Source organism: Lissotriton helveticus, chromosome 1_1 (genome assembly GCF_964261635.1).
Source record: "Lissotriton helveticus chromosome 1_1, aLisHel1.1, whole genome shotgun sequence".
Lineage (NCBI taxonomy): Eukaryota > Metazoa > Chordata > Amphibia > Caudata > Salamandridae > Lissotriton > Lissotriton helveticus.
The window spans coordinates 524,810,284-524,834,483 of record NC_136057.1 but is presented as its reverse complement, the minus strand read 5'-3'; the positions used below and the strand labels follow the sequence as shown (position 1 = coordinate 524,834,483).

General features: G+C 40.2%; 1 protein-coding gene across 1 annotated transcript in view; it reads left to right on the top strand.

Moving 5' to 3' along the window:
- ANO2 (anoctamin 2) overlaps positions 1-24,200 on the top strand; it is a 1,767,324-nt gene that overhangs the window by 798,263 nt on the left and 944,861 nt on the right. Inside the window, exon 8 of the mRNA XM_078673987.1 lies at positions 4,473-4,528. Coding sequence (XP_078530113.1) covers positions 4,473-4,528 — 56 coding nt within the window. The remainder of the gene's footprint in view (positions 1-4,472; positions 4,529-24,200) is intronic.

Genomic DNA, 24,200 nt, shown 5'->3' with positions numbered 1-24,200 from the left:
GTGGGTAGACCTAGTGTCCGCGACAGGAAACGGGCTAAAATGCAACATGGACGCAGCACATTTTTCCATCAAAAACAGACCCTTTTTTTCGATGAGCCAGTTCGGCTCACTTCACTTTCACATTTAATGTAATGACGTCAGCGCGACATGGGCGCTGACCATCATTATAGTAGAAAAAAAATGCGTTGGGTGGCCGGGTAAGCTCTTCCACTGCTCCTGACTCTGAAAAATAAAAAAAATTAAATCCCTATGCTGTGAACAGCAGATGGATTTCGGGACTTGTGTAGGGGATGGCACAGTTCCGTGCTCCTCACATGTCTATTGTGGCAGAGGACGGAATGTTCTTTCCTCTGCATAGAAGGAGTAAATTGTGAATACATCCAAATATTTGTATAGAAGTTAATGAATGCTGCAGGAAACAAGATTATTAGACACGCGGAGAGAGAAACGGCTCAATCTTGCTTTCAGCTTTGACTGTTCTCCAGTACAGTAAAAAAATATAGAGGCCACAAGCAGACAAGCTTTCTGTTCATAGACCTCTCAGTAATCTTCTTAGGTTGGCAATAGCAGCAAAGCCTTTCTCACTGAAAAATGCATATGATACACGTACAGCAACACCAAAACGATGTTTTGGTGAAGCAAGTAATGGCTCGAAATTCACAAACCAATTTGAATAATTAGATGAAAATATAAAGCATACAATGGCAGAAAAACAAGAATAAGTTGTATGGTTGAGGACTTATAATACTTTTAGAAATTGTACATAAAAACAGTATTTTTGAAAATCTATTTTATCCTGTTGGGGGGTTTGACTGGGAGCCAGGTGACATCCATTACTTACCAATAATGAAGTGAAGCAAGGCAAGGTAGAACACCCTGGTCATCATTTTGCCATGGGAATGAGGCATATAAAGCCTGTGATTTTTTGGATATCCCCATTGAGAAACATGAAGTTATTTTAAAAATCTGGCATGGATCCGGCCCTCCAGGACCGGTTTGGAGACCGCTGCTGTACAGTGTGGAAATGAGACGCTTGGCCAAGATAGATTAAGCAAGGTGCAGTGTACATTGAATCTTTGATCGGCCACTCTGTAAAAAAAGGGCAGAACACCACATGCCTTGGAAACATAGCTGATATGCTTGTGTTGGTGGTCGGCACCGTTTTACCCCTTATATTACTGAAACGATCTGGGCAGCGCTTCATTGGGTCAGATATTTTTTTCATGACATCACACTGAAGTCTTTAGTCTTGTGTCAAAAAGCTCTGAGCAGTATGGATATCAAACTCTTGCCCTTGAAGGTCTCAGGTCATTAGGGAAATGATTTCTAAATTCAAAGGTCTAGAATATACAGAACATTTTTATAAATTATCCAAACATTTTCAGGGGTTGCTTCTCAAACACCCAGACACACGTTCAAGTGAATATAAAAAATATCTTACTTTCAATTAGGACCTTAGCCAAATGTTCAGCATTAACTAGTTTTGCTGGTTCTTCTTCCACAGGTGTCCAGAATCCTAATCTCCTTGTGCACCAATCGCAAGCTAGCATTCCTAACATGGAGAGTAGCCTTTCAGAGTCACAGATTCAAGAGAGAACCAAAAATAACACCCCTTAGTCCTTCACAAGTTGATATTTGTTGTTGCCTTCTCCGAACCAAGCATGACTGTAATTTAGGAATGGTGGGAACATTGTTTTGTAAGGCTGAACCGCTAGTGACTTACTGACAAAATTCCAGAGTATTCTCCTCTTTCCTTTCCCAACAGCAAGACGAAGTTCTGTACAACCTATCTAACAGGGCCATGTTCAGTAGTTTGGCAACATGATGAGAAGTATCCTGGATTAATCTTCTCTCACTGCCTCATAGCTTCTCCAAAAACCCAGTAGTCACTCCCGGCTTTTGCTCAGGCATGTAAAGCGCCTTACTGTTTGCGAGGTCCCATAGCTACAGAAGGGTCTAATTGAAACATTCCATTTTACCTACTAGATGTCAATAAAGAATTACATAAAGAAATTGGCAGAAACTTCTCAAACATGTTTCTCCTTCTGACCTTGTTATAGTGACTACATGATCAAAAATAAGCATAAATCTTCTAGGCCTGCCCTCCAGGGAGTAAGGATGCTAATTATCTATGACACCCCTTGGCTACAAAAGGATCAACTGGAAGGGTTCCCTTTTAGCTTCTACCTGTCAGTAATGGAGGGAAGATGCCACTTCAGGGAGCTGACCTTTTTATCAGGCCCCCTATCCTAGCATGTTGGGTCCTCACCAATAACAAGTCGTACAAGCCATACAATGAAGCCAGGTTGGCAGAGATTGAAAACAGGTCATTGGAAAGTTCATACTGTACCTAATATCCTACACCAGCTATTTTTGGACTAGCCAGAAAAGTAGAACTTCAAGTCATAGAGAGTGCCAGTTCCCGTAGAAAAGACACATGTGTCTGAAAATAGTGTTTGTTCTTAATTACATGCAGATTTTCATTTCTCTCCCATCACCTTTGTTGGTATTGCCCCGACCCCTCAGTCCTCCAGTTTGTCTCCTCCTGTAGTTATCCTATTACTCTCCTTGTGTTCTGGTGTATCTATTTCACTCCTGTAGTCTTCATCCCTCTCAATTCTCAAGTGTTTCAGATGCATCAATTGGTCTTAGGGCACGATTCCAGGTAAGTCCAGGGCCTAGCTACAGTTCAACAGAAGTATGATCTGGGTAGTGACAAATATCTTATGGAAAAATACCTAATTTCATGTTCATTGCATACAAAATGGATACTCATTGAGCTTAACTATTTGTTAGTAGATCCATTCTGAAGTTTACTCCTGCAAGAAATGCCTGTGCCACCAATCATGTTCCATCTATTCTGTTTCAGGTTTTCTTACCAACCACCTGTGGGACCCAGTGTCTTCTCTTTCACTTTCTTCCCCAACCCTGCAAGGGTCATCTTATGGACCTCAATTATATACGGGGCATATACAAACGTTGAAGGGGAGTTGGAGGGATTGACTTTGAGACATGGGTTCCTAACACTTTTATCATTGTTGACTTACTCTGATCTGATGGGGGCTTGTTGAGACATAAGGCAGTGACAGCTGACCAATCCTTCATCTGAGAAGAGCTCTGATCACTGTTGTTCTACTTTTGACAGATGGCTGTCAAACAGGAGGGAACTACAGTACAGGTAGCCTCTTTTTGCAGAAAGCATCTGATCTGAGGCCCACTAAAACAACTTCTCACCTCTACCAGGCTGAGAAAAGTTAAAGGAAAAACGAATTCCAAGTGCTCTGTAGGGAGCCTAGCCTGGACAGGAGATTGAAGGCACTATGTTTTTCATAGTATGCAAGAAAACAGACATATGCTAATATTATAAAAAATGATTGGGGTGGCATACCAAATAAAATTCCTTCTTGTCTAACGCTTTTTATTTCAAATACTTAGTTACATGCAAAAAGGCAGTTCTATATCTTTCCAAAGTAAATTAAGACACAAGTGCACTTTTAAATCTGCAAGAATTACCTGTGCATACACAGCTGCATTCTCACAAGCCAAAATGCCCGTATTACCCCTTTAAAGATGCAAATATGTACAACTTTGAGCACTGCGAACCCAGCCTTATTTTTTTATAAACTAAACAAGAGGTGATATATCTAATGTCCATATTTGTATTTTACTTTCCCAAAATAGGGTTCATTGCACTATTGAAGGAAGGCCTGGTAATACGCATTATATGACTGCTGCTTCTCATACCATGTTCAAGGTGTTTACTCTCTCAAGTGACTGGTGCAAGCCTTGATGTGGCTCACATGGGGCATTAGGCTTTTGTCTCGCTGGTACATTTTGTGGATTCTGATGTTTGAGTTACGCAAAAGTCAATTATGCCAATTAATATAGCCTCACAGTTATATTAAGAAAAGGCTTACACAGTGAGGATCTTCAGATTATCACAGTCCAGATGTCAAAAGCACAAACAATCAATGCCAAACAGAGAGATTCATGTAAAATGGGGTTTCCATTAAATACAGCGTGGCATTACCCATAATACATTTATTAGGAAATGTAAAAGTTACTTGCATTAACTACAAGCACAATTGCCATTAATAGTTTTTTAACACTCAAACAGTGCGATATGATATGGGGTCCCTTTAAGTGTAGTATGGGGCAGAACTCACAAAGTCCCCCAAGGTCTCAATTACCACCTACTTAGATTTATTTCCCACAGCATTGAGAATTGTATCAGGAATTTCAACTGGATTTTTTTTTACTTGACTGTTACTCCAAATTCCTTGTAAAGTAACTTGTAATAGCTGATTTAGGTTTGGGTTACCACTCTGTGATCATTACTTTTGTTCACATGATATCCCTGCAGTTACACCTGCAATACTTGTTATTGAGTCCATAACAGGAAATTGGAATATTGCTACTGAAAAACCTTTCTTTATAAATGTACATGGTTCACGATATTTTCTTTCGCCTAGGTATTACCACATTAATAGCAAATAACGTCTATGAGGCAGCTTATCCCCTTCATGATGTAAGTATGGGACAGTATTTTTCATTAAGAATGTATTCTATTTTGTTTATAGTTTAAAATTCCAAAGAATGAGCCCTGTTTACGTATTTAATCTCCAGGTTCTATCCAGCTTAACAGCATGCAAAGGATTTAACATTTGGTATTCTCATGTTATATGCTCATGCAAACTAGAAGAACATGAGCTGCGATTGTAATGATACTTTTCTCAACTTGTAATTATAATTCTTCCTTGAAAATAGCCATCAGTTGATCAAGTTACAGTGTTATGGTAGTGCCCAGCCATTAAAATACAATAGGTAAGCAGTACAAGAAATGTATGGTTTGCATATTCATATAAACCTTCTTTGTATGAGCATAGTTGACTGCAGAATATCATATCATCCGGTGTAAGGAAGGTGACGTCTCATCACTAAAATTCAAATCAAGTCTTGAAAAAGTAAATAGTGAATTAATATACTAATGATTGGTACACCACAGGAATATGGTTAACACACAGATCTGTTGTGCCAATTGCAACTCTGCTGTTCGTAGAATGTTATTTTTGTGTGAGGTCTGCTTCTATCAGAGTTAACTCTTTCACTGATTATTCCTCTCTTGGTGTTTCACTAAGTTCACTTCTTGGTCCCACTATACTCAGAAAAGCTATGCTTGGTGATCTCATGCCATATTGCGCCTTTTGAGTTTATCCTTTTGAATGTTGCCCTACTTTCTGTTATTTATCCATCCCAAGGCTAAGATTCCAATTTTATAATCTGTTTTTCAATATCTTTTGCCTTCATCTATCTCTTTCTCACAAACATTCCTTGGTTGACAGAGGCGACATTACACACTCTTTAACCTTACTGACATTTCAAGAAGTGACATCATATGACCTTTTATTCCTGAATCCTGCTGCGAAGTGATGTCACATGACCTTAACGCTGACAACATCACAATATTTAATTATTTTTTTTAATGGAGCAAACTTGACCCAAAGATCTCGGGTATCATAGCACTTCACACAGCACCAGGTGCGTTACATAAGGACACATTCATTTTTTAGGCCCAGGGAGATTAAGGGATTTGCCCAGAATCACAGGATGTTCAGCGTCATTGCCGAGACTCGAACTTGGTTCCCCAGAGTCGAGGTCGACCGCCCTAGCCATTAGGCTTACTCCTCTCCTCTTCTCTTAACTGAAGTTTACAAGTAACTTTGTGATTGCTTGCAATACGACTCACCACAGGCAACTGCTCAGGGTAGCATTCCAACCCATCATTCTTTTGCCCAGTATGCACCTCAGTTTGGACCCAGCCGTATGCAAATCATTTGTCACCCTGGACCAATAGGAACAGTCCAGACCGATCTGCATTGCCAGCTCCTCCCTGAACTAGAACACAATCAACCCAAGAATGGTATTGCCCTGGCAGTTTGGCTGGACTGTTCTTATTGAAGCAAAGTCAAGACTGATTTGTATATGGCGGGTCTAAACTGTTGTGGCATGATAGGCAAAAAAGAACAATTGGTTGGAATGATAGCCCAAGCGATTGATAGTTGTTAGACTTATTACAGGCAATTATACCTTCACTTTTTGTGTTTTTGATTTAATGATCTAAGTAGCCAAGGGTATGCACAGATGCGAGTTCCGTAATCACTATTCCACTAGAACTAAGCTACACTGGACTGAAAAACCCGAGCCAGGGATGCTTGTGTTCTGGTTCAGGGAGGACCTGGCTTGGAGCAGGGTCAAGACTGATTTCTTTATGGCTGGGTCCAAACTGATGTAGCATATTGGACAAAAGAATGATGGGCTAATATTCTACCAGAGTGATTGTCAGTGATTAAATGTATTGCAAGCATTCCTACAATCACATTTTGTATGTTTGAAAATAAACAATGTTCATCAACTCATTATTGACCTTCTTCTCTTGCTGTGGAAACTGATGGTCTTTGAAAGTGTTGGGGCATAGTAAAAACCTCCCTAAATTGTAGTGAGCATGCAAGCTTGACTTTTTCTAAATGGGGATCAGGAGGTTCTCCCCAAGACAAATTTGAAAGAACAGGGTCAAAAACTGCATTTTAAAGTACAATTTTCACACACATTTCCAAAAAAGCCATAAGCTCTGAAATGGCACTAGTCAAATATTCAGGTTATTTTATGCAATGCCAAACCCAATTTAAAAAGAATCTGCTGTGCATACCCACTTCTGCTAAAAATTACATACAATATGCCAGTGCGAGGAATTTAGCCTTTACTATGGTCCATATGTCATGAGGGACCCTCACTTCAAAAATTAGCTCTAGTATGTCAGCGTTCAGCATTTTGACATGTATGCGCCTCTCCCATTTGCTATGTCTGTCCTTCCTTATACCAAGAGTGCAAGCATTTTGCCATGGGCGGTCTTGTCCAGAATTTCCTCAAGTATGCAGGTGGCAGTATGTTTCCATCCCTGTCCCTTAAGCCGAGTACTGCTCCTAGTATACCAGTGCCTGTATTTTGTCACAGGTGCCTGACATGCAAAGAATTGCCCATAGTATGCCAGTAGCAACATTGTGCCATGAGAGCCTCTATTCAGATTTCAATATCATTTCCAGATATAACCTGGTCTTTCATCTTTGTCAATTAAGTGACACCATCATATTTAGGTGGTGTTTAGGAGAATATGATGATCTAGTTTCTTGGTGTTAGACTAAGACCCCCCTTTCTGTTTATATTGAGATTTCTATTCTATTTTGTGCTCTGTGCCTCAAGTGGGGAAGAGCAACATTTTTCCTATCCTACTAAACTCCAAGTAATGTACGGCAAAGAGAGAATTCCATAGTTTGGAAGGTGGTCAGAGATGGGTGCATATCACCAACAGTTTTCTTCTTATGTGGCAAAACAGATTAGTTGTGAAATACATCTAAACCCATCCAATACCCTTTTGTGAGGGTATTTCCTAAGTTTAAACTGTAAAAATAGTATAACAGTTCAGTTTATTGCCTTATGTGTTGTCTTGCCAAGGTATTTTGAATTCTTTGGAGTAATCACATAGTAGATTTTGATACTCCATTGTATAGTCCTTTGACATACTCCATGCATTACAAATGTATGCTGTGATTGCTTTGGCCTTCTGCAGAAATCCAAAATAGAGTGGCATTTGCATTTGGTCAAGTGGTTAACTTGCGGGATGATTGAGAAGTCTGAACCCATGATAATTCCTGACTTCCGTAGGGGAGTCTTGGTGGTATTCCAATTTCTTTAGGACGCTTTGTTAGTGGATTGTAGCGTTTCCATTCCCAGCAGGTTAAGCAATTTGTTTTTGAGGTGTTGAGTTTGAGGTGACACTCTGCCATCCATTGGTTGGTAGCTTTGAAGCAGTAATCTAATTTTGAGAGCTCAAGGTTGTATTGTTTATCTAGTTTGAAGATTAACTGAGAATCTTCGGCATACTTATAGCATGTGAAGTTGAAGCAATTTATAAGTCCTGTGAGTGGTTTAATTTAGAACTTGAAAGCGGTGACATAACAAATTCTTGTGCAACACTGGTTTCGATGATGTATTAGTTGGAAGAAAATGGGATGGAGATGATATTACCTGTCAAGGATGACATTTAGTCTACTCAGTAATTTAAATTTTTTATTTACAGTGTTGAATACTGCTGATAGGTCCAAGGCAAAATGTGATGCCAATCAGTCTTTATCCAGTGTAGTTTTCAGAACATCCCAATTGGATATCAGAGTGGCGTCAGAGCCCATTCATATCTGGAAACCTGTTTGGTGGTCAGATAGTTAGGCGTTTTTCCAGTCTTGAAGATAGCAGCTCCCCAAATCAGTTTTGAGTGGAATGACGCATTGGAGACGGTTCTGTAGTTGCTAGGTTACCAGTTCAAGTTATTCTTCCTAATTAGTTGCCATATGCACATTTTGCATTTGATGCAAATATACCTTTGGTTGGAATTTTGTTGATGATAGTGTTAGGATTGATGCTGAGGTTCATCATACATTTTCTTCAATATCAATTGGGGGAAAGGGTCTGGAGATGCACCAGCTGCGTGCACTGTATCTCCCTAGCTCAAAAAGAGACTGCGGATGCTTGAAGGAGAGCAGACCAGTCTTATTTTTCTCCTGTGATCTCCCTTTGTGAGGTTGTTGAAAATTTATGGTTTTCCTTTTATTTACTAGGTATTCATTTAGTGCTTTGGCTTTAAAAATGAAATGCTCAGCTATATGTTTGCACAAGATCTAAGAGTTAAGGTCAGCGTTAATCTGTGCTGCTAAATTCTGATTTATATTTGTATTGTTTCTTCAATGGACATTTAGCTGTATTAATCAAATATGATTTTTGCATCTTATTGTATCTTTGTAGCCATTTTTAGCTCAGTAGGTGGTTTGTCCCAAACACCTACAATATGCCCCTTCCAAATTAACCCCTTCCCAGCGGGGCTAATTCCCCTGTGGTGCGGGGGGGATAGGGGGCCACGCATGGCGTCGCTGTGCATGTGACAAGCTCAGCTCGTCACGTTGCACAGCGATGATCTGAGCTCGTCACAACTCCGCCCACTCAATGGAATGCCCTGCACAGGAGGGGAATTATCCCTGCGTGGGCCTTCCGAGGTGGTTATGACGAGCTCAGCTCGTCATGAGCACAGCTCCACTGTGCCTCATGACGAGCTCAGCTTGTCATGAGCGCCGAAAGGGTTAGGACTCAATATCCATTTGCTGTGCAATTTCAGGAATCACTAAAAGTTTACTATCTCCAAAAAAGGGATAAGTGCATGGAAAAATTCTATTTTGCAGTCGCAAATGCACCTATGTTGCGAATTGCAGCCCTTGCAACCACAACATTGATTTGTACATCAGGCCCCTAATTTAGAGTAAAGAAAAGTATGTTTTTTATTTTTAAGAGTTTTATATAGCGCGAGCTAAGCTCGAGACATTGGGTATCAGAACCCTTTACATGAGCACCAGTTTTGTTACAGACCGACACATTCATTTTTGTTAGGCACAGGAAGATTAAGTGATTTGCCCAGAATCACAGAATGTTGAGCGTCGTTGCCGAGATTCGAAGCCGGTTCCCCAGCTTTGAGGTCAACAGCTCTAATCGTAAGGCTACGCCCTCTTTGTTCATTGTTCACGTTCATTGTTTTATAGCCATCAGTATGTTTATTTTTTTCGCACTTTGGGTATACATCAAATATGTAGTCTAACTGCAGCTTTACAGCGAGTTGTGTACTGTCAATTCAGCATCCATCCAATTTTCAAAACATGTTCTGTAAAAATGTTGCCGTTACACAGGTTTATACAGCAGACAATACATAAATTAGCTTTAATCTGTCCATTAAATAAAGCCTAGTGAAAGGTGCAGCTTGAATCTATTGTAAAAGAATACAGGTGCAACAGCAAAAAAATCCACACTGCTGGTGGATGCCCACAATGGGCACTGATGAAGTACTTCAGTATCTGCTAAGTTATCCTATGAATACTCCATTGCAGAATTAGTGCCTTTGTCATCAGCACAGTCACAAATAGTACCCATGTGCCACACAAAAAATGACAAGAGGAACACTTGTAATAAGTCTAACCACTGGCAATCGCTCAGGGTAGCATTGAAACCCATTGTACTTTTGCCCACCAGGTCACCTCAGTTTGGACCCAATCATATGTAAATTAGTCTTGGGACTGTTCCAATAGGGAGAGTCCAACCTGAACTGCCAGGTCAGATCCTTTTTGAACAGAACACAAGCAACCCAAGACCTTTTTTTGCCCTCATAGAAGCTCGTCTGCCAGCTGTAGCTCTGTGTCAGTGGCAAAATAAGCATGAAACACATATTTAGGCACACCTTTGGCCACCTAGGGCATTACATTAAACACACAAAAGGTGATAGGAGGAATGATTGCAATAAGTCTAATCAATGGCAATGGTCAGGGTAGCATTCTGTGAAAGGGCTGGTCACACTGACCTTAAAGGCCGCAGTCCGTATGCAGTTATAAATCACGACCGCTCACTATGTTGTCATGAAGTGCACTGGCCCAGAGCCGTCCAGGCAACTTTATTTATCTTGTCGGCCACGCCCGGCCGTACATGTCCATGCATAGCCCTAAAAGTCACGCAGTGGCCGGATGGCTCACTACACATTCAACCTATTGTTCTTTTGCCATCCATATCACCTCAGTTTGGACCCAGGCAAAGGCAAATAAGTCTTTACCCTGCTTCAATAGGAACACTCCAACCCAAATTTAAGGCAAGCATTGCTCCCATCACCTTTTGATCAGGCTTAGGTCCCAAACTCACTGTGCCACTAGTACCAAGCTACACTCAAATGAAGAAGCCCAACCACGGCAAAACTGGCATTTGCGTGCTTGTGTTCTGGTTCAGGGAGGAGCTGGCCTTGCAGTACTGGCTGGACTTTTCTTTTTTTTTAAATATTTTTTATTGAGAAAAGCAAAAAAGAGACCATTTTACAAACAATTATCATCATCAGGATATTACACTAAACATTAAACATTTACTGATCCAATTTTAAATTAGCTGTAAACCAACAAGGATGAGAATGTCCAAACATATTAAAAATAAACATGTAATATCAGTGAACAAGTCGATTCTTAAACTACTTACAACTATATAAGTTTTGCTATTAAAACACTAAAGTGCTTAGTGCTACAGTACTCCAGGGGGCATCCCCCTACACGTTAGAAAAAGTGCAAAAAAGTGCCAAGGTGCCATAGTGCTGTTTAAATGTGTTTTTTTCGGCACATAAAAAGTGCATCGTGCGAAACCGTCAAAGTAATATAGTACAAAATCTATAAAATTTCCTGTCACGCCATTGTTTCTAAATTCCTAAAATGCTTCCAAACAGCCTCAAATTTTCTTGTAGCTCCTACCCTCATAACATATGCTTCTTCAAATCCCATCGTAAGTTTCATTTTATTTATCCACTTCAAGTAGGAGGGGGCAACCAAAGAACTAATCGCAATAAAAGTCGCCTCCGATTTTGTCAAGTCTCTCCTTACTCTAGAAATGCCAAAGAGGGCTACCACATCCTCAGGGTCTACCGTCTTTTGGATTGCTTGGCTTATAGCTGAGAAAATCTTCTCCCAGACAAGCTCTAATTTTGTACATGTAAAAAAGGTATGAAGCCAGTCCCCTGCCTCCTCAATTTGCCAGCAAAAACATTTTTTTCTACTTCCGGATGTCTTTTACTAAGGGATTAGGGGTGTAATATACCAACCAACGGGACAGGAAGGCCATCCTATTAAAGTTGGCACCTCTTAATGCCTTACTGCCCAGCTGAGATATTAACTGACACTCCTGTCTAGACAGCGTACAAGTAGTTTCACGTGCTACTCTTCCTAAAAATTTCTCGAGCACTGGGGACACATTAAGTTTCGTCATGTGCGAATATCAATTACCTACCCCCTTTAATTTAGCTCGAAAAAGGGTGCATACCTGGCTTATTTGGGCACCACTTGATGTAAGATTATATTTTGTTATAAAGTTTGGAATCTGTAGTTATTAAAAAAATAACAGCTTCTTAATATCACCATATCTACTTTGCACCTCTAGAGAATAAGCTGAAGGAATTTGAAAATTACTCGCAACGTTCAAATCTACAGTGGGTGGAATCCTTTATCAGGCAGAAGGTTCTGCCGAATATACGGAAGATCTGATAATAACAAGGGCACATAGAGTTCCCTCATATCCACTTCCGACCTCTAAAATTTCATGTACTATCCTGGTTAACTTTTCCGATTATCGGATTACAGAAAGAATATTGGCTAAAGCAATACAACAGAGACAGTTTCCAGTAAATGAAACCTTGAATTGCTGTATATTTTCTGACATGTCTGCAGTAGCTCCGCGCAGACGCAAAGAGTTTGTTAAACTATTTTACCTTTGTAAAGCACAGGGTGCACAGCCATCAATAGCTCAACAATCAAAACTTCATGTCTTGGTCAAGGGTAAATTCCATGCATTTACGAATTTAGAAGATGTGCAGGTTCTCTTGAAGGAGATTTCACCCTCAAATTGAAACTGTTGATGTTCCCATTGCGGGGGGGGGGGGTCACCATGGGTGTAATTCCGTGACACCCAATAGAGATTTAGGGGAGGGTGAGAGGTGGCTAGCATTGTTGTCCACTTATCTCAAGGGGGTGTCTTGGGGTAGAGGGGAGCCGTTGGGATGGGTATAGTAGTAAAAAGAGCAATAGCAAATGGAGTAAAGTAAGCAAGATATTGAGGTTTTTTTCTGATATGAAACATTTTAGATATGACCAGTAAGTGATGCACCCTTTTGGTTAATGTAAATAGAATTCTAAACAAACAAAAGTATGGAGGGCTTATAAGGTGGCTGGCCTCTTTTGCGCCACAAGTGGTTTTTCTACGGGAAACTCACTGAAGAACCAATCCCCTAAACCTTTTTCTTTCAAGAGCTTTTTCTCATGCTTTTATGCCTCTGCCGGACTGGCCAAAAGAGGTGTAGCTATATATTCTGGCAGAGATGTGCCTTGGGGATTTGGTCAAATTCAGAGAGACCCATTGGGCAGATGGATCTGGCTTGAGGTAAAATTAAATGGGACTACATTACATTTTGTAAATTACTATGGTCCAGTAGTAGATGATCCCTTACCATTAGTGAAAATCTGTGAATTACTTAGAGGAACACCGGGGCTTATTATTATGGGAGGGCACTTTAATTGTATTCAAGATTTGAGGAAAAACACTTCTCATAAAAGTAAAAAATATTTAAAAATAAGGAACAAAAAAGTCCTAGAAACTATAAAACGGGAGTTCCATTTGCTAGACCCCTGGCGTAAAAGTAATCAGTTAGCCAGTGAATATACATGTTACTCTCGTCAATTCAAATCGGCCTCTCCGTGTTGATTATTTTCTTGTTTCTCGATCACTGAATTATATGGGTACTGAAATAGGGGCGAATGCATTCTCGGACCACTCTTTTGTAAAACTTGAGTTGGCAATAGAGGAGGGAAGGAGGACAAGATCTAGGTAACAGATGGATCGTCTCCTCCTACAGGATGCCTAGTGGATAGCGGAGACAAGGGAATGGATTGCGGAGTATTTTAGGATTAATGAAAGAACAGAACATTATATTCTGTGTGGGGGGGGTTCAAGGCAACATTTCGGGGGCATATGATTGCTTTTTCTGCTGCCAAGTCCAAAAAACGTCAGCAGGCAGTGGATAGGACCCTGGGGCTGTGGAATACTCCAATACAGGGGGAGAGGAAAGATGGGGGTCAGATTGAAAAGGAAAAAAAGACAATAAGGGATTTTTTTTATTAGAAAAGATAAATAGCTCAAGGACCTCCTAACAGCAGGTGTACGAGGACAGTCAGATGGTTGAGAAACTGCTAGCTGGGGCCACTAAAAACAAACAGGAAGCAGCCCTTATTTCTGAGATCATACAGCCTGATTCATGTACATGCCGTTTTGCGTGTCCCTAATAGCGAATCATAGCGATTCGCTATTGAGGACACGCAAAACGGCATTCATGTAGGAATTGCTACTTAAATAGCGATTCCTACATGTTCTTTATTTGCGAGTAGCAATTTGCTACTCGCAAATACTCCCCATTCATTCCTATGGGCCAAGAGGCCCATAGGAATGAATGGGGATTTGCGAGTAGCAATTTGCTACTCGCAACTAAGATAGCGATTTTAAGGGTGCCAGGGGTGTCCAAAGGACGCCCTGTAGCACCCCTAAAATGCACTTTTGGACAGGTGTTGCGCACACACATGTCCAAAGGACATGTGTGTGTGCTACATGCAACTTTGAAAAATGCTTTAAAAAGCATTTTTCTGAGTTTTTGCTATTTACCGACAGGTCTGACCTGTCGGTAAATAGCGGCCCCAAAAGTCCAAAATCGCTATTTTGTTTTGTGTCATGAATAGCATTTGAGGAATCTCTATTAGAGATTCCTTAAATGCCATTCCACGCAAATATGCGAATTCTTACATAGCGATTTTTGCATTTGGTATCATGAATACCAAATGCAAAAATCGCACTCGCAAAGGGCCAGATTCTCAGAATCTGGCCCTTTGCGAGTGCAATTTACCTACATGAATCAGGCTGATAGATCCCAAGACCAGTGTTCTGAAAACGGATAAGGATTGCATAGCTCAACTAGTTATAGAGCACTATCAACAGCTCTATACCACTCTGTATGAAGTTAAACAGGACTTAATCCAGGAAGACTTTGAGAAGATAAGTATTCCCAGCTTGTTGGAGACAACAAATTCAACTTGACATATCAGAAGAGGAAATTTTATTTGTTTAAAAATCAATTCGCGGAGCAAAAACGCGTGGTAATGACGGGCTCCCCATAGAACTTCTTTATAAGACCTTTTCTAAGGAACTGATCCCCTTCTTGATGAGCCTGTTTAATTACATTGGGAAAGGGAGCTGTGTTCCAATTAGTGTTAAGGAATCTGTGATCGTAAGCTTTGTTAAGGAGGGAAAAAACATAAAGACGTAAATTCTTATAGGCCGAGAAGTCTCCTAAACGTAGATTATAAAATTCCTATGAAGGTTTGGGCCCAACGTTTCATTCCACTTGCACAGGAACTGATACATAAACATCAGTAAGGATTTGTTGCTGGAAGTTCAGTGCCCTCGAATACCGGATTTTTAATTCAAGTGCTTGACACTTTTTTAAGAATAATTTAACCCCCTCAATTACACTTATTATGATGGTCGATATGATCCACATATATATATATATATATATATATATATATATATATATATATATATATATTCACAGAAAAAACCATAGGTTATAGACCATATATAGTTAGGAATTAGCATTTACAAATCCTTGAAAATTCACTGAAAAAACCATAGGTTATAGACCATATATAGTTAGGAATTAGCATTTAGAAAACCTTATTTTACTCACACAAAACCATTGAAATTCCATATATAGTTAGTTGCACTAACTATATATCGCGCATCCGCAATCCACTGCTGATGATGTCACATATTACATCATTCATGACATGGTCAGTGACATCACTGATGACATCACTGATGACATCTCAAATGACATCACTGATGACAACATCCAGTGACTGTATGTTTCTGTAAAGTTAAAATATGTTTTACATATTGAAGAATGAGTAGATGTATAAGTGTCTGAATGAAGGTTTTAGTAGGTGCGTGGTTGACTGTATGAGTGAGTGATTAAATGCGTCCTACTGAATGCATAGGTTAGTGACTAAACTGTGTGAAACTTTGCATCAGTATGTCTGTTGTTGTGCAAGCTGCTGCATGTGTTGATCAGTAGCTATATGAGTGGCTATATGGGTTATTGATTGGTTGGCCAAGTATTTGTATGGGAGACTGAGTGTGTGTGTGACTGGTTGGGAGGTGTGTGACTCTGTGCAGATCAATGTGTACTTGTATCAGTGATTGTATAAGAGAGTAAGTATGTGTTAGTATATGTTTGAAAATGTAAGGTGCTCTATGTTTAACTGTATAGATTAGAAAATGGAGGTGTGATTGATTCTTTGCATGACTGACTAGGTGTGTGAGTAACTCCATGGATGAGCAACAGAGTGTAAATGTCTGTATAGGTGTATGAGTGCATATGATAGTGTTGTAAAGATGAGTGATTGTATGTATGAATGATTGTATGGATGAATGAGTGAATGTGTGTGTAGACGTAGGAATCAGTGAGTGCGTATGTAGTAACTAGTATTGGTGTGTCAATGGTTTCAAAAATTATACTCTGTATTTAACACTGGTTGTAACAGAGGTTATATTAAAATGTGAGGAGATGCATTGTATTGTCACATGAATGATATCATCAGTGATGTGGTCATTGATGTCAAATGAGATGTCATCAGTGATGTCATTTGAGATGTCATCAGTGATGTCATCAGTGATGTCACTGACCATGTCATGAATGATGTCATATGTGACATCATCAGCAGTGGATTGCGGATGCGCGATATATAGTTAGTGCAACTAACTATATATGGAATTTCAATGGTTTTGTGTGAGTAAAATAAGGTTTTCTAAATGCTAATTCCTAACTATATATGGTCTATAACCTATGGTTTTTTCAGTGAATTTTCAAGGTTTTGTAAATGCTAATTCCTAACTATATATGGTCTATAACCTATGGTTTTTTCTGTGAATTTCATTGGTTTTTTAACAGCTAATATCTGTAGCTGTAAAATGTATTCTTCTTTAAATCCCAAAATATATTTTATATGTTTATGAATAATTTTTTTTTAAAATACTTTTTTTTTCTTCGTTCCCGCTTCGCGAATCGGGAAGCTTCCCGTTAGCTGACTTTGATGCCGCGAAATAGACCGCGAGCCGGTAAACGTTTCTTTACCGCAAGTGCCGCGTTAGAAAACAACATCGTGACGCCTCCCGTCCGCATGACGTTTCACGTTGTCGCGTGATACGTCATATGACGTGCTACGTTAGCGAACTGGTACGCGAAGCGAGTCGCAAAGCGCAGGTTTCTGGAAGCAAACCGGGAGGCCCTGCAAAGCGCTTAACGTAAACACAGCAAGTCATGTGACTTGGTAATAACACTTTTCATTGGTTCATTTCACTTTTGGTTTCCTAATGATGTAAGACTAGGTCATATAATCTAAAATGAACACTTTTGATTGGTTGAGAACTCTTGTTTTTCCCAAATGATGAAAATCCCTCCTTCTTTCCTCACTCTGACTTTCATCATTGTGAGAGAAAGACCCTTTGTGATCACTGAGCAATGGCTTCTTTAGTAGCTTCAGCTGGTGCTTCCCCACCACCTCCACCACATCCAAGGAAGAGTGGACCACCTGCTCAAGTTATAATTCAACAAGAAGAAGAAGAAGAGGAACAGGACGACGAGCACGAAGAGAGGCAGTTTTTGCCTGAGCAGCCCAGGACGTCTCACCGGAAAGAAAACTTCATTTGGCAATTTTTTAAAATTCCCAAAGGTCAGAAAAAAGTAAATGCAAGATACGTAACTTGCCTTATATGTCAAGATAGACTGTCCAGAGGAACCGAGAAAAAATACAGTTTCGGAAACTACACAATGCATCGCCATATGACTAGGTGGCATCCTAACAACTACAGTGCTGCACAGTTTCGGAACGACCTAGATAATCTCCCTATTATGGCCAGAAGATCTGTTGTACCGGAAGTAACGGGACCAGAGGGCAGGGAGATGGTGCCAAATATACAAATGAAATTTGGTGAAGTAAAACACACCTGCGTATTTTGCGATGGATTCATTTCCTACGGAGAAAAAAGCATCACTCTGATCAACAGAGCTATTGACTATCATATGCAAGTTTGTACGAAACGCCCAAAATAATAAATACTTCTTTTTTTGTTTTGTTGCTCCTGTTGAGCCCTTTACAATGAATCGTTTTCATTGCCCCCTCCAAGAAAACCCCCAAAAAATATAAAACTTCAGAAAAATTCAAAAAAAGTAAAAAAATGTTCCGAAAAATAATAAAAAAAATATAAAACAACAAAAACAATTAAAAAAAAAGTTCTTTTCAGAACTACCTCCCCGTTATTAAAAAATTGGTACAATATTTGGAACTGTGCCAACCTCTATTTCTCTTAGTTCGCTTCCCAGTTCGCTCGCCGGTACGCGAACTAGAAGCGAACCAAAAACAGTAAGTATAAGGGAAGGAAACAGACACTTATGTTAAAAGAAAGACAGCTATAGGGGAGTAAACTAGAGATACTATTACCCGTAATCCACTGCTGATGATGTCACATATTACATCATTCATGACATGCTCAGTGACATCATCAGCAGAGGATTGCGGGTTTTTTGGCAACGTGCCTTATCCACGGTTTAATAACGCTGCCTTTTGCTTTATATAAGTTTTCAAATTGTATGAAATATATACCAATAGGTCGTTATGAACCTTTAGGTAGTGCTTTTCTTCATGAGGTCTGGTCGCTTCCATACACATACAGATGTTTCAAAGATGATCAAGAAGTTTATCTGAATGGAGAGGAATGCACTGAGACGCCAGATCATTCACTAATGTGTAGGCACATATAGTTACACGGTTCATGCAACAAACACCGACCAAATATGGCTTGCGTGTTGCAAGGCACGCCAGTTCCTGCTATCATCCCCACGTTCAAGTTGTTGGAAAATGGTAGTTATTTGATGCTCAATAATGAAGATTGTTCTGAGTTAATTGAAAAGGGTCTGCACCTCTGTATGGGTGTTCGCTATGTGAAGCACGAAAGTTTCACGGGCCGAACTCAAGGCCACCTCTCTCTGAGACAAAAGAGCTCTTATTCTTGCCATGCCGTTGAAATCTGTCCCAAGGTTGGTATTTGTGGCCAGATTGAAAACTCCCTATGTTCATGTGTGGGAGGAAATAGAACATTTCTGCAGCAAATAACCCGTTCACTTACTGTTACGATAAAAGGAATACTTTTAATTCAGATTTGCCTTTCAATTTCAGCAAGATGGTTCCGACTATCTTTAACGCATCCTCCACAAAGACCCTGGCGCACTTTTTTAAAGTTGTTACCAGTGGTCTCGTGACTTCATTTGAGAAAATCTTTGGAGTCATCCCTGCTTCCTTTCATTCTATTTTCTCCACTCTGGTTCGTGGATTGGCATTTTTACTTGCATTACCAGCGGACGCTCTTGTGCTTTTTTACATTTTTAAATATGGATGTCCCTCCTATGCAACCTCCCACCCTGCAGCTGCTGACACTGTTCCGCAATCGCATGCTAGAATATTATGGCACAATGCCGTTGGCGATATTAAGCACGGCATATGGATTATCTTTTCGATTCTCCTACTTCACCTGTGTCCAGCCTGTATTTCACTGCCTGACCTGTGATTTCGATTGGGCCATTGATTTGTGTCTCTGCGGACCGGTTTCTCCTGACGTCGACTTTAATCAGCTGATGACTCCTATCATTACTCACGAGTTGGTTTGTCCTGGCGAAAGGATTATGGCTGTGGCATTGATGCATGGACTACTTGGTCCCTGGAATTTACTGGCGGCAGCACAGTCTTTCTTGGAACAGAGCTTTCTTGAAAACCCACCGAGCTGTCCTCTGATGGTGATAGAGGATCCGGTGCTGGGAGAGCACGTATGTTCTTTTCCGCTTTTAAATTGGATGGCTGAACTGTTTTCGGATGAAGACGGTGACTTCCTATTGGAGGCTGTTGCAGCTTATTTTGCATACACAGTTATGTCATAGACCTTTTTCATGTTTGATATGCTGAGTACTAGCATTTCATTGACAATTCATTGACTTATTTGTCAAGTTTTTATTATTTACCTTGCCTATTGGCTTAAGACTCGATAAAGTACTTGGCTGTTTTATTTTTCTTTAGCATTACATTTTCCTAGTTTTTAATGCTTTACCTTGCGGACCGTCCACATATAAACTTGCAATCTGCTCTCATGAGATGGCACTTCTATTATCTTATTCAGTTCGTTTCCGGATCATGGGGAGGTGTCATCTAGGTCCTGGATATCTTTACACCGTGTTAAGTTAGCATGGGCTCATTACCGGTTTAAACGCCATTTTTCCTTTTTTGCAACTTCTGCACACGACACTTAGTTGTTGCTTTAGCTTTCCACCTAGTAGTTCATCGTGGTTTACATGAGAATAATATGTTATTGCTCTACTATCTGCTTTGCTTGTTAAACTATATCTGTACAGCGAGTGCTAAAGTTTCAAGAACAACACGATACAGAATTGTTATGAGGTCTGATCTCCACGACTTCATACTCATAACATAAGTGCAACTTCTGCCAATTCTGGGCATGAGGCGGGTTTTATATTGCTTTGCCGAACACACATACACAACAGTTGATGCGGTTCACATGAAGAGAGAGCTGGTGTATGCTGATGTGATTCCTTCAAATCTAAGACACTAAAGTATGGGCACGCCCTAAACCAACACAAAGAGACCTTCTTAGCAAATAATATAATATGTGTATTAGGGAGGGTGAGATATAAGCAGCCGCGGGCCGTGGAGGGAGTTACGGTGAGGCAGGGAGGCGGGGAGGGGGAGAAGCAGGGTGGAGCCCTCTCTACCTTGCCCCTCCCCCTCCCCGCCTCCCTGCCCCACCGTAACTCCCTCCATGGCCCGCGGCTGCTTATAAGTGTTGCTAACTCTTATTCATTTACAGCATGTTAACATACTGTCACCATTCGCTTTTTATGTACTAGTAACTATGCTGGTAATTTTGCTACTGATAATATGTGTACTTCTATTATCTAAGATACTACGCCTGAGAAGACGGCATTAGTAAATAAACATTTCAAATACACGTGTTCTTCTTAACTCCATGTTCTGGTTTCTAAGAAATATATAACGACCGACTGTTCATGAGTTCCACGTATCCTGAGGTACTATAAGTTCATATTCTGGATTGTCTAAACATTGAGAGTTTGTTATATCCAATGTGACACTGTACCTAGCTTGCTAAGGAGTTTTTGATTACTAACGTGAGTTTTGGGACACCCTAATTCGCCGAGGTTCCAATCCTCTGTCCACAGTTCTGTGTGAGAACAGAAACCCTGCGACAGGGGCACCCCCGACCCTTGCTGGAGCTTCATCACACTCGCGATACAACTCCAGCAATGCGCCACCTTTACGGCACAGATACATCACGCATCTGTGCTGTTTTTGCCCCATGATGCGCCGCATTGTAAATGCAGCACACCATAGGTGACGGAACAGCGGCACAGAATGACTAACACATCCCTGGTGATGCGCCAGTCATCATAAATGTATCCCTATGCTTCTTATCTTGTTAGAGATGAACCGCCATATGTATCATCAAAGTTTTTTGCATTTCCTAAATAGCGAACTTTAAGGAATAAATAGCGATTCTTTACCATTCCTAGTTTGCGATTAGCTATTTGCTAATTACAAATTACCCATTCATTTCCTTCATTTCCATAGGGCGGTTGGACTCACTTTTAGCTCGAACGGCTGAATGGATTTCCACGAAACTTGGCAAAATTGTAGGGACTGGTAGCCCGATGTGCCTTTGCTATGTCTCAAGATATATGCTCCAGTGGTTTTTACGAAAATTAACTTTGAAAAATATATATTGGGCTACATTGGCCTATATATATGTTGGAGCCCAAATGTAGCCCAATGTAGCCCAATGAAGCCCAATGTAGCCCAATGTAGCCCAAAGATGGCCGCCAGACACACAAAAAAACAAATGTAGCCCAAATATCAGCCACATGTAGCCCAACTATAGCCCAGTGACAGAATGACCAATCAGCTTCGCAAACCTCCGTTACGCGAAGCGGAGCGCTGTTACAGATATATATCTTTTTTTGAACGTTAATTTCTCAAAATCCACTGGAGCACATATATTGAGACCTAGCAAAGGCACATCGGGCTACCAGTCCCTAATATTTTGCCAAGTTTCGTGCAAATCCATTCAGCCGTTCGATTATTATTATTATTATTTTTTTTTGCCCCGCGGGGCCCTTTTAAAACCTCCACATCAAACCTAGGGGGTCAGCGAGGATCTACTATGCCCCCTTATAGTTATTTCCCCCTTTGTTTTGACCTCCTCTTGTCTCTCGATCCTACCGAGAGACAAGATGGCGGCCGCTACGGACTTTTTGGAATGTTGACAGACGCCGGAGAACCAATCAGCTTCGCTTCACAAAGCTCCGTTGCGCGTAAAGTACGCGTCCTGGGACGCTGCCAGGTCCGCTGTTACAGATATATATCTTTTTTTAAACGTTAATTTCTCAAAATCCACTGGAGCACATATATTGAGACCTACAAAAGGCACATCGGGCTACCAGTCCCTACAATTTTGCCAAGTTTCGTGCAAATCCATTCAGCCGTTCGGGCTAAAAGTGAGGCCAACCGCCCTATGGAAAACTCAATGTTAAAAACACGTTTTGGGACCCCCCTTTTTTCTCGGCCCCCCCTTGACGAACCCCCCCAAATTTTCAAGGGCTGCTCAGAAACAAAATGTGCCATTTTCCTGAAAATTTCAGCCAATTCCGTCCACAAACGCCAAAGTTATTAGACATAGAATTTTCAAAAATCCCATAGAGAAAAAATCCTAACTATATATACCTACTGGCGACCGCCAGTAGGTAATATATATATATATATATATATATATACATATATATATATATAAATACATATATATATATATATATATATACATATATATATACATATACATATACGTCACACTCCACCTTTAACTTGCCGATTTGCCTAGAAAGTGAAACTCGGACCCAGATGTTGCAGTTTGTTTCTTTAACTATTGTACGGCTTTGTACCTGTTTCCTTTGATTTGTAGTTGATGCCTGCCTGCGCTCTGATATCCTTCGGGATCATGTTCGTGCTATATAAAACTCTATAAATTAATAAAAATAAAATAAGTAGATTCAGAAAAGGGGTTTGACCTGGTCAATTGGGATGCTCTTTTTTTTGGTCTGGGTAAATTTGGGGTCCCCGGCCAGGTGATAGATATGTTTCAAAACATATATCAGGGTGCCCAGGCCCAGGTGGTCATCAATGCAAATCAAATAGGGACAGTGAACATTAATCGTGGGATCAGACAGGGGTGCCCGATGTCTCCCTTGCTTTTCACCTTTTTTATTGAGCCCTTAGCGGTGAGCATTCGTGACAATGTGGAAATTACTGCCCCAATACCTGATATGACAAAGGTAAAACTATTCGCTGATGATATTATTTTATATTTAAGTCTTGAGAGACCGAATATGGACCTGGTGTTATTAGAATTTAGTCAATTTGAAATGATTGGGGCTACAAAATAAATATAAATAAAACCAAGATTTTGTTTTTTAACTACAGACTTGGAGCTTCTCCCCTCCAACCTTAAATTCCAGGCGTTAAAAACCGAACCAATACGTTACCTGGGAGTATTTTTCTCTAGTCAATACGAACGACTATTTAGGCTGAACTACCTATCAATACAGTATAAAATCAAAATATTACTCGATAAATGGTCAATTTTACCTTCAACGTTAATAGGCCGTGTAGCCCTTATAAAAATGTCCATACTTTATTAGTATTTCTTTTTATTAACGTACCCTTGAAAATGAATGCAACATTTTTTAAAGAGCTGGAATCAATGTTTAGAGAATTTGTCTGGAGTAAAAAAGGCCTCTAAGGTTAAGCAGTCAATTCTCCAGTTAGACATTAAACAGGGTGGACTAGCATTGCCTAGAATGCAAACTTACTACAAAGCAGCGATTTTAGATGTTGCAGAGCGCTTACTGGAACCAAAAGGATTTATAGATAATTTTTTGGGGGATAAAATTGTACAGGAATCAGGCTTGCATATACCAACATTCTTAAAAAGAGCTGAACTGCCGAAAAGAACTGGATACAAGGGACATCAGGATTTTGCTGTTAGATTCAAAAATTCTTTTTAAAAAGCTGGCTGCTCTGGTTTTAACTATTTAAAGTTGACGGAATGAAAAAGTTTGAGTCTCCAATTTTCTTTTTAGTCGCCTGATAAACTGGAAAGATTGTGGATTAGAGGAGCTCAGGCCTTTTTTAAAGAATAATAAAATAATTACCTGGAAAGAACTGGGTGGACTTTTCTTACTGGAGAAGGGTCGAGATTGATTTGCATATGGCAGGTTCCAAACTGAGGTGGCATGGGGTCAAAAGATTGATGTGTTGGAATACTACACCAAGAGATTGCTACTGGTTAGACTTATT